The 14,928-nt window shown below is 41.0% G+C and overlaps 1 protein-coding gene across 21 annotated transcripts in view; it reads right to left on the bottom strand.

Moving 5' to 3' along the window:
* Positions 1–13,606, bottom strand: part of CAF1 (RNA-binding CRS1 / YhbY (CRM) domain-containing protein) — a 25,306-nt gene extending 11,700 nt beyond the window's left edge. For 11 of the 21 annotated variants that reach the window (XM_088893232.1, XM_088893229.1, XM_088893239.1 and 8 more), the window contains exons 1-5: positions 12,664–13,606; positions 12,311–12,438; positions 9,743–9,968; positions 9,516–9,643; positions 8,382–9,428 (exon numbers count right to left, since the gene is read on the bottom strand). In XM_088893232.1, coding sequence (XP_088749358.1) covers positions 8,475–9,428; positions 9,516–9,643; positions 9,743–9,968; positions 12,311–12,438; positions 12,664–13,480 — 2,253 coding nt within the window. In that variant the 5' untranslated portion in view covers positions 13,481–13,606 and the 3' untranslated portion in view covers positions 8,382–8,474. The remainder of the gene's footprint in view (positions 1–8,381; positions 9,429–9,515; positions 9,644–9,742; positions 9,969–12,310; positions 12,439–12,663) is intronic. The other 10 variants (XM_088893230.1, XM_088893233.1, XM_088893236.1 and 7 more) reach the window with 1 other exon arrangement.
* Between the last annotated feature and the right edge of the window lie 1,322 nt (positions 13,607–14,928).

Raw genomic sequence — 14,928 nt, 5'->3', positions numbered from 1 at the left:
GGAGTTCCAGTCATGTGATCGGAGGCTCCAGAGTCAATGATCCAGGGATTGGGTGTGGATGCCAGACAAGCCATACCTGAGTGAGCGAAAGTCGTCGTGTTTTGCTGTGATTGGATAAACCTCTCATATTCATCACGGGGAACACTCACCATCTCCTTCATGGGACCATATGTGGATGTAGGAGGCATCTGATCAAATGAATGGTTCTCCTGTCTAAAGTTGGAACTTGAGTCACCGGTCACGGCATGATTGGCCCAGGTTGAGGGAGGACCATGTAGATCATAACAATAGTTGATGGTATGTCCATCCATACCACAATGAGTGCATTTCCTCGGGCCTGAGCTACGTCCTCTATCACGGGCTCCCCCTGAATCTCTGCCCCCAGTATGACCACCACCACGATTATGAGTAGACCCACATTGCCACTTCGGCCATACGCAGAACCACTACCACCACCACGGCCAGACTGAGCTCCCCTAGCTCCACCTCTAACACCACGGCCTCTCGATACAACAAAGGCAGATCTATCTGAGATATTAGAATTCTCAGTAGATCCGATAGAAGTCCTCCGGAGTCGAGCAAATACCTCTTCTAAGGAGGGAAGAGCTGATCCTCCTAATATCTGAACCCGTATTGGTTCATATTCAGACTTTAGTCCCACCAAAAATCTAGTCACATCAAGCTGCTCTCTCTGTTGTTGCTGAATCTTGACATCAGAAGTGAGAGGATGATAGACATTCAACTCATTACGTATGTTTCTCATGTTGGCATAATACTCCTCATTAGTCCCACCAAAAATCTAGTCACATCAAGCTGCTCTCTCTGTTGTTGCTGAATCTTGACATTAGAAGTGAGAGGATGATAGACATTCAACTCATTACGTATGTTTCTCATGTTGGCATAGTACTCCTCAAGACTCTGATTGCCCTGTTGCAGATGATAAACTCTGGTTGTATTGTCCTGCCCCGAATACAATTTCTTCACATGGTCCATACTAATCCTGGGTTCCATACTGTTCCACAACCATGTGATGATCTGAGCATCCTCTTGCTCCCAGTCTTCATACTCGTGAGAGTCAGAGGAGGGTTTCTCCTCTCTGATGTGTTTTACTTTCTTCTTTGCCTTCAGAAAGACTTCGACAGATTTAGCCCAAGGCACATAATTCTCTCCATTTAATTTAATGGAGGCCATCTGCACATTCAGGTAGTTTGTAGGCACCACCACACTAGGTTTATAATCACTACTATCTCCCATTATGTTATTGAAGGGATGAGAGATCCATCCTATGGACGCCCAAAGATTGCGGAATAAGGGGCGAATTTCAAAAATTTTATCTCTCCCTTCAACTGGGAATCGTATTCCCCATTTAGAAAATCATATTTTCAAGAATCAATCTTGAACCATAAACTGAACCAGATCTGAACCAAAAGGAGTGGGAGAGGATTATACCTGATACGGAGAAATACTATCTCCCAATGGAGGTGTTCACGCCCAAGGAAGGATCCAAAATCTGCTCCCACTGAAGATGGCGCAGTGCAGGGTGGAGCAGAATCAGCAACGTTCTTCAAAAGAACTTGATCATTCGTAAGGATCAACTGGACGACTTGAGTACAGCTCCAACCAATCTTTTCACAAAAGATTGAAATCAAGATCCAATCTTGATTGCTCCCAAGAACTGGAGATCGAACTGAAGGAATGGCAATGGCAGGAAGGTGGCGGCAGGAGAGAATTCACAGTATGCAGGAAATCTCTCAATCTCTCTTTCTTTAAGAGAAGAATGCTGTTGATGATGTAAAAGGCTGCTGCCCCCTTCCCCTTTTATAATCTCAAAGGGATCAGCTCCTAACCAGATTAGGAGTTGCTAATCCAAATCATATTTGGGTTAGAAGTCCCTTAGTGATAAGGGATAATCCTTATCTTATCTGCAAATCAGATCAGTTGTCTCCTAATCTAATTAGGAGGTTTCCAGATCTAAATCTTATTTAGATCTTGGACTCTCTGAGTGGATAGGGTCTAAGCCCAATCCTTTTAGCTGACCCACTTCAGAATTCGCCCCCTTTAAATGACTGATCAAATCAGCCCAGTTCGAAATGGGCTTAAGGCCCATTAAGGTTATGTACTCAAAAAACCTTCCAAATTGCTGCCCAGTTGGGCTTCCTTGTATGGCGTGAGACTCAAGCATTGATCTACACATCAGCCACATGGGTTCAGCCCAGCCTTTGTTACAAGGCCTGGCCGAATGCACTGCTGAAGACAGTGTACCCCCTGAAACCCATCAGATGAGCTCTATGGGCCCAACACTTACACTAAGTGGTCCCTGGGCCAAGCCACCTTGTAACACCCAGGGACTGTGGGCAGATGCAAGATTAGCCCATCAGGCATTATCCTCAATGGTCTTACACTTAACCTCTCAGCCCATAATGATCATACACTGCCCGACAAGAGAGGACCTCTCCCTCGGCTGCAAGGAATAGTGTTGCACTCTCCACTTATATGGATCCCGGGAATTAAAACCTTCTTGCAAACAATTTAGAAACCATATATACTTTTATAGCTTATATAAAATATATTTTGCAAAACAAATCTCAACGGTTGAAATCGGCTGCCGGCAGTCTTGGTTTCCATCAGTGAGAGTGCATCCCCGATCATTACCTTTGTCCGACAAAGGGGCTGATCCTGTCACTATGATCACCCACTCAGATGAATTCTCGGACTGTCCCAACATACCCAGGTTTTGACCCCCGCTAAGGATCTCACTGATTGGTACATCAAAGACAGCCCAATCCGACACCTAGTGTAGTATCATAATCGAGTCTAGGGGTCAGGTGTAACTTTCCAGTTTTGCCCATCAATCTCCAAGGTCCAGGGCAATACTGGAAATCTGGTCCAGTTCAAAGATTCAATTAATCCTACACTGTATGTGCCTAGGGTCTCACCCTGGCAGCTGAGACAAGCCACCCCAACCGACTTGGTGGCACTACAGTGTCAGCCTTGTCAGGATAGGTCTCCCCAGACCGACCCACTGGCTGTGAACATTCTAAACTAACACGAGTCTCATTAAGTGTCCAGTTTAAGGGTATTACACAGAAACATACCAAGGGAACATGAATCAAATATGTATCTTTATTCATTTACAATAAACTCATAAAGTACATCATTCTGATTGAAGCTAAGGGCATACAAAACTGTCTAACAGTTATCACCGATTCTGCACACTTGCTGAATTCTATAATCACTAAGATCTGCACACTACACACCACTAGGTCACACCTGTCACACTGATTGCAGCACTTGTTGTTGCTGGAATGTGTGCTCTTTACACCACAAACCCTAGATCACACCTGTCACACTGATTTCAGCACTTGTTGTTGCTGAAAAGTGTGCTCTTTACACCACAAACCCTACTCCTACAACTACCTGAAATCTCACCACTATATGATCATATCTCTTCTTTCGAAATGCACAAAGAAAACAGCATAAACTCTAGCACATTACTGTCTGAAACCCTAGCATATGGTCTGAAACACACTTCCTATTTTATCCATAACAGATATCAAGCATTGAGATCTCTTACCTTATCACTGAAGTAACAACCATACAATCAGGAAATCAGTCCACACACGACAGCCACTACACACACAACAGCCACACACGACAGCCACTGCACACACAGTTCGGCCCTCTATTCTTCCTCTACTAGGAGAGGGCGACCTCAGAAATCACAGCAACCGACCACATACAACCTGACTGGAGGCATAGAAACCTCCAAGGGAAGAGGGCGGTCACTCCTTTTCAGCCCTTTCCCTTATCTCCAATCGAATACAGAAAAAAGAGGAAAAACCCTAGATAGGGTGCGCAGAGAATAGAAACCTAGGCAAGCAAAAATCTAGGCAGATTCAAGTTGCTCTGATACCATGATAGAATTCGGTCTGCCTTAGAGTTCTGCCTGTCTGAGATCAGTTATGTAGAAGAAGAGAGGTGGAAGACAGAGAGAGAGAGAAAGAGAGAAGAGAGAATTCTGGTTCGAACTGGAAGAATCAACATAACATCTCCCAGTCGGTCAGGAAGTATTTATATTATTAAAAATAACTGAAAAGACCTATGTGCCCTTACTTAAGTTAGGAGCACTTGTTCCAACACAACATTACAGATCAGCAACATTAATCTAGATATAAAGATAGAAATACCCCTACGCTAACATCCAAGATTTCCAGCAAATGATCTTCACCCAATTTCAAACTAAAATCCAAATCTTTCAATCGGACAACGCCATAGAATATTTTCATAGTGATCTCACAAAATTTTTTGCTTCACGTGGCTCACTTCACCGTAGCTCTTGTTCCCAAACACCACAACAAAACGGTATTGCTGAAAGAAAGAACCGACACCTTCTTGAAGTAGCCCAGGGGTTGCTATTCCATATGAATGTCCCGAAACGTTTTTGGCTTGAGTCTGTCCTTTGTGCTACCTACCTCATCAACCGCATGCCCTCTCGGTGGTTAGAGTACAAAGCCCCACATCAGCTTCTTTTCCCTAAGGCTCATCTTCTTCCTATTCCTCGTGTGTTTAGGTGTCGTTGTTTTGTTCAAAATCTGTCACCCACTCGTGGAAAATTAGATCATCGTGTCATTCCTTGCATTTTCTTAGGGTACTCCACTCAGAAGGGATACCGATGCTTTGATCCTATCTCTCGGAAATTTTATGTCTCTATGAATGTCTTATTTTTTTAGAGTGAGCCTTTCTTCCCTGTTTCTCCTCAAGGGGAGTGTAGGAATGAGGAGAAACTAGTTCAGTTCCCTCCTCTTCCTGATCCTCCTCCCTTTCGCCACTACAAAGGCCAACCATGTTCAAGAGTTGTGGGGCACCTAGAAGTTGTACCACCAATGCCATCAGACTCTCTGGGAGTAGATCATACCCATTCAAGTACATTGGTCCCTGTTTATGTTCCTGACCCTATTGCCATTGACACTTCTGTTGCTAATGACCTTGACCTTCCTATTGCTCACCGGAAAGGTATTAGATCTTGCACCACTAAACACCCAATTTCCCACTTTGTTTCCTATGAAAACATTTCACCCTCCTTTCGAGCCTTTCTTTCTTCCATTGACAATGTCTCTATCCCTAAGAATGTGGTAGAAGCTCTTTCGATACCTAAATGGACAGATGCTATGAAGGAAGAAATTAATGCATTACATAAAAATGGCACATGGGGACTTGTAGATCTTCTTGAAAGGAAAGATCCAGTTGGATGTAAATGGGTTTTCACAGTTAAACACAGGGCTGATGGCACCGTGGAACGGTATAAAGCTCGTTTAGTGGCAAAGGGATACAAGTGTATGGAGTAGATTATGCAGAAACTTTTGCACCTGTTGCTAAGATGAACTCCATTAGAGTCCTTTTCTCCCTTGCTGCTAACCTTGACTGGGATCTACATCAGCTTGACATCAAGAATGCCTTCCTGAATGGTGACCTTGAAGAGGAAGTATACATGGTTCAACCCCCTGGTTTTCGAGCTCAAGGTAATGAACAAAAAGTGTGTAGGCTAAAGAAATCATTTTATGGGCTGAAACAATCACCAAGAAACTGGTTCAGTAGGTTCCATGTAGCAGTACAGCAAAGAGGATACAAGCAATGTCAGTCTGATCACACATTGTTTGTGAAGAGAGGGGAAGGAAAAATTACAGCACTGATAGTATATGTTGATGATATAGTTATCACTAGAGATTGGAAGGATGAAATTCAGAAGTTGAAGAATTTTCTTGATACCCAGTTTGAAGTGAAAGATCTAGGTCTTCTAAGGTACTTCCTTGGGATTGAAGTGGCCCGCTCACAAAGGGGTATCTTCATTTTCCAAAGAAAGTATGTCCTAGATCTACTCCAAGATACAGGAAAACTAAGAGTGAAGCCAGTTGATTCCCCCATTGACCCTAACCACAAACTAGGTGGTTGTCAGGGTGAACCCATCAAGGATGTGAAAATGTTTTAGAGACTTGTAGGAAGACTGTTATATCTTTCTATGACTCGACCAGACATAGCTTATGCAGTGGGTGTTCTTAGCCAGTTCATGCATGCCCCTAAGACTACCCATCTTGAAGAGCAGAAAGAGTTCTCAGCAAAAAGAGTCCATCTCTCAACTTTCTTCTCACCAACCCTTTCCGTCTAAAGAAATTTGGTGCAGGCCAGTCCCCCCAAAAATTATGGCTTTTCATTGGGAAGTATTCCATGGGAAAGTAAACACTTTAGACAACCTACAAAAGAGAAGACCTTTTCTCTGTATTTCTCCTAATTGGTGTATCCTCTGTAGAGCTCACGGTGAGGATTGTTACCATCTACTAGTATCTTGTCCCTTTTCTGCAGACCTTTGGGCTTGGCTACTTTCGTTGTTTGGGGATAGTTGGAGTCTACCAGCAGAAGTTCACATGCTCTTCAACCATTCTACCTTTTATTGGCCTACAAAAATAGGGAGAATTATGTGGAGATGTGCTCATGCTGCTTTGACTTGGACTCTTTGGGAAGAAAGGAATCTCAGAATTTTTCAAGACAAGGAAAGGAACAACCAAGATTTGAAAGACTGTGTTAAACAGGGCAATACATTGGCTGAAGACCTTGGAAATCTTCCATCAATTCTCCTTTAATGACCTTTGGAGAAATTGGTCAGCAGTAACAAGGTGCTCATCTTTAAAGGACAAATCAATTACAAGCTGGTCTCCTCCACCCGAAGGCTCAATAAAGTTGAACTTTGATGGAAGCAGCATGGGTAATCCAGGATTATCCAGAGTGGGGGGTGCTTTGAGAAATGAGAAGGGAGAGATTTTGTTGCTCTACTCATGTCCCTTGGGAATTGGGAACTCCATCAGGGCAGAACTCTTAGCTGCTGTACAAGGGGTGCAATTTGCAAACCAGCTGGGGGTACAACACCTAATAATCGAGGGGGATTCCAAAGTGGTGGTGGAATGGTTAAAAAATTCTGAAGAGGCTATGTGGCGATACAAGAATGAAATGAAGAAATTTAGTTGGTTGACAAGGAATATGTTGGTCACTGTACAGTGGGTGGGGAGATCAGCAAATACTTTGTCAGATGTGTTAACTAAGCAAGGGGTAAATAGGGAAGAATTATTTTGGGTTCAGTTGTGATTATTGTTTTTCTTTCCTAGTTTACTTGTAAGACTCAAGGAGGGGCTGCAGCTCGTGCCTCTCATTGGGATGATGTATGAACTCACTCTAAAGTTGCTTCTGAATCAATAAACTTATTATTATTCATCAAAAAAAAAGAGTTCTCAGATATCTTAAGAAGTTCCTAGGTGCAGGCTTGTTGTTCCAAAAGTATGGACATTTGAAAGTTGAAGTGTATACTGATGCAGATTAGGTAGGATTCCTAAATGACAGAAAGTCAACTAGTGGCTATTGTACCTTCATAGGAGGTAACTTAGTTACTTGGAGAAGCAAAAGGAAAAATGTGGTAGCTAGATCTAGTGCTGAAGTTGAATACCTAGCAATGTCTCATGGAGTGGCTGAAAAACTTGTTGGGTGAGTTGGGTCTTCCAGTTGATGGACCTATGACACTATTCAGTGATAACAAAGCAACCATAAACACTATTGCTAATCCAGTGTTGCATGATAGAACTAAACACATCGAAGTCGACAAACATTTTATCAGAGAAAAGACCGTCACAGGGGAAGTGTGTACTCCTTATGTTAGTTCTGAAGATCAACTTGCAGACATCTTTACAAAAGGGTTACACCACTCACGGCATCATGATTTATATGACAAGTTGGGCATGATTGACATCTATGTCCCAACTTGAGGGGGAGTGTTAAAAGACTGCTATTTGTCTAAGTATAGTACCGCAGGGGTACTCTTGTAATTTTCTTCTTTTATTTTTTATGTTCTATCGCCCTAGTATATATATCAAAGCTGGCGCCACCAGCAGTACCTTTTCTGGCTCTTAGTTCTCTCTTCTCCCTTCTCTCTCTCTCTAGGATATATTCTATTGAAGAAATTAGAAATATCTTCCATGAGACTTGAAACTATAACATTTTAGTTAAAAAACATTATCCATACCACCAATAAAAAGCATTTTCTATTAACATCAACAAATACTTATAACCATACAAACAATAAGGGATGCAATCTTAAATGTATCAAATATGCTGGATTTTGGATTCATGTTTGATTGGGTCAGAAAGAAATAAACTACTTAGGAGTCATATCCAGCTTAATCAAATCAGATTATGACTAGCTACAGATCATGATCTTTAAGACTGCAAAGGTCATCTAGATCTTCTATAGACAGTTGGTGTAGAAATGTCAAGTATCTATGCTAAAATGTGTGTATGAAATAAATGAATGAACATTTAAATACTACAAAATGGTTTTGTACCAGTCTAGCAGATAGCAAATAGCTATTGCAAAAGCTTCCAAATCAAAGAGGTAAAAAAACGTACTTCAAAAAATATATAATCAGCCTTAAATGCTAAGCTAATAACTTTGCGATTTCATCTACTCCAAGACTCCCGTGTGGCACTACTTCAGAATAAACTCCTTTTAGACCTTTTGTTCTTTGATGTCTGGTATTTTTCTCTACATTTCCTTTCTTCTCTAAAACTGCTACAGCCTCTTCAACCTCGGAATTTCCAGTCTCTTGCTTGTCCCCCTTTTGAACGAAGACCTTACGTGGTCTGTGCTTGAAAATAGGCCCACGGGGAGCAGTCTTAGCAAGGGCAATTGATCTTTCATAAATGATATCAGCATCTAAAGAGGCACTGTCCAAAATAACTGCACTTCCATTCTCAATAGCTTGATTCAAAAGTAATATTACTCCATCTGTACAATTCGTAGTGGGACTTTCCAGCTCACTTAAACATTCTGAGCCTTCTTGTAGATTTTCCAGTGTTGTCTTGCCCATTGACACAGCTTCTGAATCATCATCATTATTCCATATGCTGTCCAATTTGGTTTCAGAATTGTTAGTATTCAGAGCATTGCAAACCAACGGTGCGGCCAGTGATTCATCAGCAGTGCCTGCCTTGTTATCTGATACAGTCCCAGATCCAGAGATATTCTTCATAGTGACACCAACATTTGTAGCTTCAGATGGCTGCACATTCCTTTCAGTATTGAATGATAAACCATCCTTCCCTTCTAAGTTTGCACCTCCACTACTCAAAGAGCATGTGCTATTAATAGGAACATTGCAACTTGCATCCATGTTTGAGCTTTCTGAATCACATAAATCTAATGTCTCCTGATGTTCTCCAAGCAGCACACTATCATTACTAGGTGGAGTGGCAGTAACACAATCTTTTTCAGATTGCCTAGCTTCCTCAGAATCATCTTCTGGATTCACAAGGGAGGATTTCCAATCCCTTCCCCTCCACATAAGAATGTGTTCATTTTCAAATGAGATCAAGACGCATGGGACAAGGTCCTGCAATTACCAAATTCATGGAGATCTTGTAATTTAGAAATAATATATGAGAATGGATATTCTAACCAACAAAGCTAATTATACAACCTTGAGTTTAGCACCTATTTTCTGGTAGTCGCTTTTATTCATTCCCTGGCAATTTATTCTAACCAACTCACACTCTTCAAATGCTTCTCTGACATTTTTAGCAAGGTCAGAATATACACCATTTTTTCCTGTAAATATGCACAACAATAAACAATTAGTTTCCTTGTGGGTATGGTGAATCATATCTCATGGACATCAATTCGTTTAGGGAAAGGAAAACCAGTTACCAAGTTTACATATTGGTGGTAAATTCCACCCTTTCTTGCGCATTTCACTTGCTTCCTCCAGTGTCAGACCTTCTGGAACACGCTGAATCAATCTTGGATACACTGGGGTAACAGGTTTCCAAAGCATAAGAGGAAATCGAGGGCGAGTCCTGTAGTTGTAATTTCTGCCACGGAATAGGAGTAGAACCCCTCCTCTACTGTAGATGATCCTCCCTCCTGTTTTCTCCTGTGTCAAACCATGTAGTCACAGGTAATTAAACTTTCATGAAAGGGAATTTTTATCGACTAATAAAGGAACAGAGAAACAATGGAATCTATATGTTTGTATACTGCATGGAAATATGGTCACTTTAGCCAAATGTTTAATTTTAGTTGGTGCACCCAGGAACTGTATTAGAACTATTAAATGGGTTGGAACATCCAGTGTCATAACAGGAATGGTTGTTACGGAACGCCATCTCAATAGTATGGGGTAGAGAAATTTAGGAATTTTTGAGAATAGATGCTCTTCGAAGGGGCTGGTGATTCACAAGGTTACAGCCACAATCCATGGTATTGGGACATTAGCAGTTCAAGAGTCTTCTACTTCCACAGCATCCTTTTTTCAACATATCACATTGTTTGTGTAGCTGGCAGTGTGAGAGCCTAGTAGGATGATTTTTGGGCACTCCCTGAATGTACAGAGTCACTCACTCTACATGGGCTTATACTTGCACATGTTTACCACTCATTTTGAATGAAATAATTTAACCTTTTTCCAAATAAAAAATGATGATTGTTTCTAGTGGAATATGATTCTCCAATTATATCCAATAGAATAACAAGATGACCACATGGGAAAATCAATACTTTGGAAAACTTACAGAAAAAGAGACCGTCTCTTTGTCTTTCCCCAAATTGGTGTTCCTTGTGTAAGGCCAAGAATCATGACTGTTTCCATTTGCTGATCTCCTATTCATTTGCTACAGCTTTATGGAATTGGAGCCTTTGTTTATTTGGAGGTAGGTGGTCTTTGCCTTCTGATTTAAGGTCATTAATTAACCCATCTTTTTTTGTTTGGCACACTAGAAGAGGCAAAGTCATGTGGAAATGTGTCAGGGCAGCCACTTTGTGGACTCTTTGGGAGAAAAGGAATGGAAGAATTTTTTCAGAGAAGGAAAGATGGTTAGATGAAGTGAAGGACTACATCCTTACAGCTGAAAACATTAGATATGTTTGACGATTTCTCCTTTGATGACTTGTGGAGGAATTGGTTAATAATAGCTAACACTTCAACAAAGAAGAATAGAATCTTGTCAGAATGGGTTCCGCCTTTGGAAGGTGTCATCAAGTTGAATTTTGATGGAAGCAACCAAGGTAACCCAGGGCCTTCAGGTGTAGGGGGTGTCCTGAGAAATAAGGACAGCAACATAATCTCCTTATTCTCAGGACCGGTGGGAGTAGGGGACTCCACAAGGGCAGAAATCCTTGCTGCAGTACAAGGAATTCAGATTGCTAACCAGCTTGGGGTGGAGAATCTCCTAGTTGAAGGGGACTCTCAAGTGGTAACGGAATGGCTTCTAAACCCGGATACTACCATTTGGGGCTACAAAGATCTCATCAAAAAAGTAAAGTGGTTAACCAACAATATAAGAGTTGAGGTAAAATGGGTTAGCAGGTCTGCTAATTCTATGGCTGATTCTTTAGCCAAACAGGGGGTTTCAGGGAAGACATTTTTTGTGCTACTTTGTAAACTATTAGTAATCTGGAATTTGTACTTAACTAGCCCGGAGAGGTTGCAACTCGTGCCTCTACTCAGGGACTTTGTACTATTGTCTATTGCTCATTAATAAACTTATTTCAATCCTCAAAAAAAAAATAACAAGATGACCACATGACTTGGAAGAGGCTATGGAGAAATACTTTTTTTCTCCAAACAATTAAATCATTGATTTTGGAAGGCAGCATCGTTATAAGGCACTACAAGTGACCGTGCAAAGTGTGGGCACAATAAACTAATCAGTTGAACCAGTACTGCAAAAGGAGAAGGAGGTGAACTTGAGACCTCTCACAAGGAACTAAACATAACCATCAAAATTGGGAAAAATGTTTCCACTATAAAATAGGGATCTTCCCGTCCCTAATTTAGCTTGTTATCATCCACAGGATTTAAGATCCCTTGGGATCCATCTGATTTGGCCATTCATCTGAAGTTAGAAGAAAAGTTCTTCAGCCATGCATAGACTACAAATCATTTGAATGACAGGACTGAATTCTCATATACACTGTCCACACTATACCTACGAATGATTTTATCCACTAAGAACTCTAAGGTACACATATGACAATTACATTTTGTAAATCTTAAATAATGAATAATTATTAGAACTAAGCGAGAAAGAAGCAAGAAAAAAGACAGTTGAATTGAGCCAAAGATAAAAAAGGCAACATCATATTTTAGGTTTCCTAGTTATATTCATACATAACTTATTACGTAGAAGATATTGTACAACAGAAAGGAAAACATCAAGGACAACATAGCATGTGAGTATATAGAAGACGATGAAGTTCACAATCAAAGAACCCAACCTCTAACTGTTGGCGGACATTGTCCATGTCAACTGTGCAGACTCCTTTGCATTTTATCTTGCATACTCTCCGCCGCTTCCAGTGAGCATGAATGTTATCCAACATGTTGTGTGTTAATCCATCTCTACCTGCAGGAGCGGGGGGAAGAAAAGAAGTAATATTTAAATTGCAAAACACAGATATGATTATTCAAATGTACAAAATAGGACCCTATTTCCAAAGCAATAAAGCTCACAAATATTCAAAAGAAGAAAATTTCTAGATTAGTCACCTAAATTCATACAAATGCAAACAGAAAAAGAGAAATAAATACATAGACATTTTCAGGGAAAAACTCATGAGTTCATACAAACCCATATTCAATTGCCTCTTTGACTTTAAGCATCCCTGAACAAGATCCTTAATCTCTTCCTCCGTCAAAGGCTCCCCCAAAATATCCTCCCTCGACCTCACATACTTCGGCCCTGAGCCCGCCAAAAAAGGCCCCGGTGACTGTACCGGTTTCACCCCTTTCTTATGTGGTGGCGGCAACCGAAATGAGTCAAACTCAGGCAGCTTCTTCTTGCTCGGAGGAAGCGGCTTTCTTCCAGTCCAAGGCCGAGGCATTGTGCTTGGTCCAAATGGCACAAATGGTGGCTCACGCAGCGCTAATGGCTTCACCTTTGGTGTCTCAGTATAACTGTACTGAAATTCAAACGGCGCATTTGGGAATGTATACGAAACTCCGTTTTCCCCAACGGTGACACCGGTTTCAGTCTCCGGAGGAACCCTAGGAAGCCTGGAAACCTTTGAAACTCGACGGAACGCCGGGTGCGAGAATTTGGAGTCAGAATTAGGGTTTTTGGAGTACTTCGAAGCTTTTCCAGGAATAGATGAACGAGAAGGAGAGGAAGGCGTTCCGATGGACTTAAAGTTTTCATTGCCCGTGGTGGTAGCGATGATGGAGGTGTTGGTGGCCTCGTTATCGTAATCATCAGCAATTCTTGAGGCTGAGTCAAAACGTCTCTCCCGGCGGATTTCATCTTCGATTTCTTTCTGGGCGCGTTCACGGCGGAGGAACCTCTCAGCGTTGGCGTTGTTCCAGCGGGAGAAACGAACTTCGGTCGCCGGTCGGTGAGAAGGAACTTGTGGCGCGAATATGGGAAAAGGGAAGGTCGTCTTTAGCGACATCTTTATTGGTTTTGAATTATACTCGGCATTTTTTTCTCGGAGTTCGGCAGGTTTCCGGTGGCAATGTTTTCAGTAGCAGCTACCTCCGCTACTTGTTGTTCTACTGGCCGCTAGGTGAGTGATTGAAGAGATTTTTCTTCATTTTTTAAAGTCTTTTTTTTTTTTTTTCTTGTTTTCATTTTTTATTTAATTTAATTATTTATTAGGAAAATTTTAGCTTAGTACGCTGAACTAATGTCAATACAGTACCAAACTTTGGAAAACTGTCGATTTAATACCACTGTTAGCAGTCCGACAATTAACTGATGCAAGTGATATCACATGTGATTTATAACGAAACTAAACCGAAGGGTACGTGGATGAAAATTTTGCTATTAAAAAGAAAATTAATACCAGAAACTAAAAAAAAAAAAATAAGGACTGATAATACCAGAAAACTAATACCAATAAGGATTTGGACATGACAGATGCGTAAAGAGGACCGGTAATTGTTTCCGGTTGTTAAAACAATCCTGAGATTCTTATTGAAAAATAAGGTAAGTATATTTACTTGTTGTGATTCGTTTTGATATGAAGGAACATTGATGACTGCAAGTGCTCACATATTTACTACTGTTATTGGATCCGGAGTTTTCTCTCTAGTTTGGGTTGTAACTATTTTGGAGTTCGGCCCTTTTATTGCGTTATACAAAATTACAAAAAACTATCATAATGGTGTAGACTGATAGAAACTGATCTCCAAATGACCTATTGCTCTCATACTCTTTGCTGTCATCACTTGGTTCACATCTGTTCTACTTGCCGAGTGTTACAGGTCTCCTGACCCTCCTGTTACAAGCAAGAGAAACTATGCATACATGGATGCAGTTAAAGCCGATATAGGTAAAAAAAAGGAAGAGGTTCCTGAAACCAATCTATTCTTGGTGAGATTTTTAAGAGAATTTAAACAAACCTTTCAAAATTCAGGTTCAAAACATTTGATAAACCAAGTGGGTCTCTCTTGAATGTCCGGAATCCTAATCCTTTTTTTTCTCGGGAGGAATAATGATTCAGCTCTCTGGATTAGCTCATATGGTAGCTTTGTAGGGACTACCATTGGATACACCATCACTACACCTATGAGTATGGCGTAAGTAATTTAATTCGATGCCCTCTAAGCTTTAAATGTTGTTCTTAACTTCTTTTCATTCAATTTTGGTTTTAATTGTTTGTAGATAATGTCTAGTTTTGATTTCATATTGCTTTTCTCAATCAGGGCAGTTCAAATGCCCAACTGCTTCCACAAGAACGGCCACTATGCCAAAAGTGCAACACATCACACTATCTCTTCATGATCATCGTTGTATGCACTACCCAATTTTCATAAGCTCTCTTGGCTATCCATCATATCAACTATTATGCCATTTTTTTATTCTCTAATAGGAATCGGTCTCTCCACAGCCAAAGTT

The sequence above is a fragment of the Nelumbo nucifera genome, chromosome 8 (assembly GCF_055504915.1).
Source record: "Nelumbo nucifera cultivar China Antique chromosome 8, China Antique-T2T, whole genome shotgun sequence".
Classification (NCBI taxonomy): Eukaryota; Viridiplantae; Streptophyta; class Magnoliopsida; order Proteales; family Nelumbonaceae; genus Nelumbo; species Nelumbo nucifera.
This window is presented reverse-complemented; position numbering and strand designations above follow the sequence as displayed.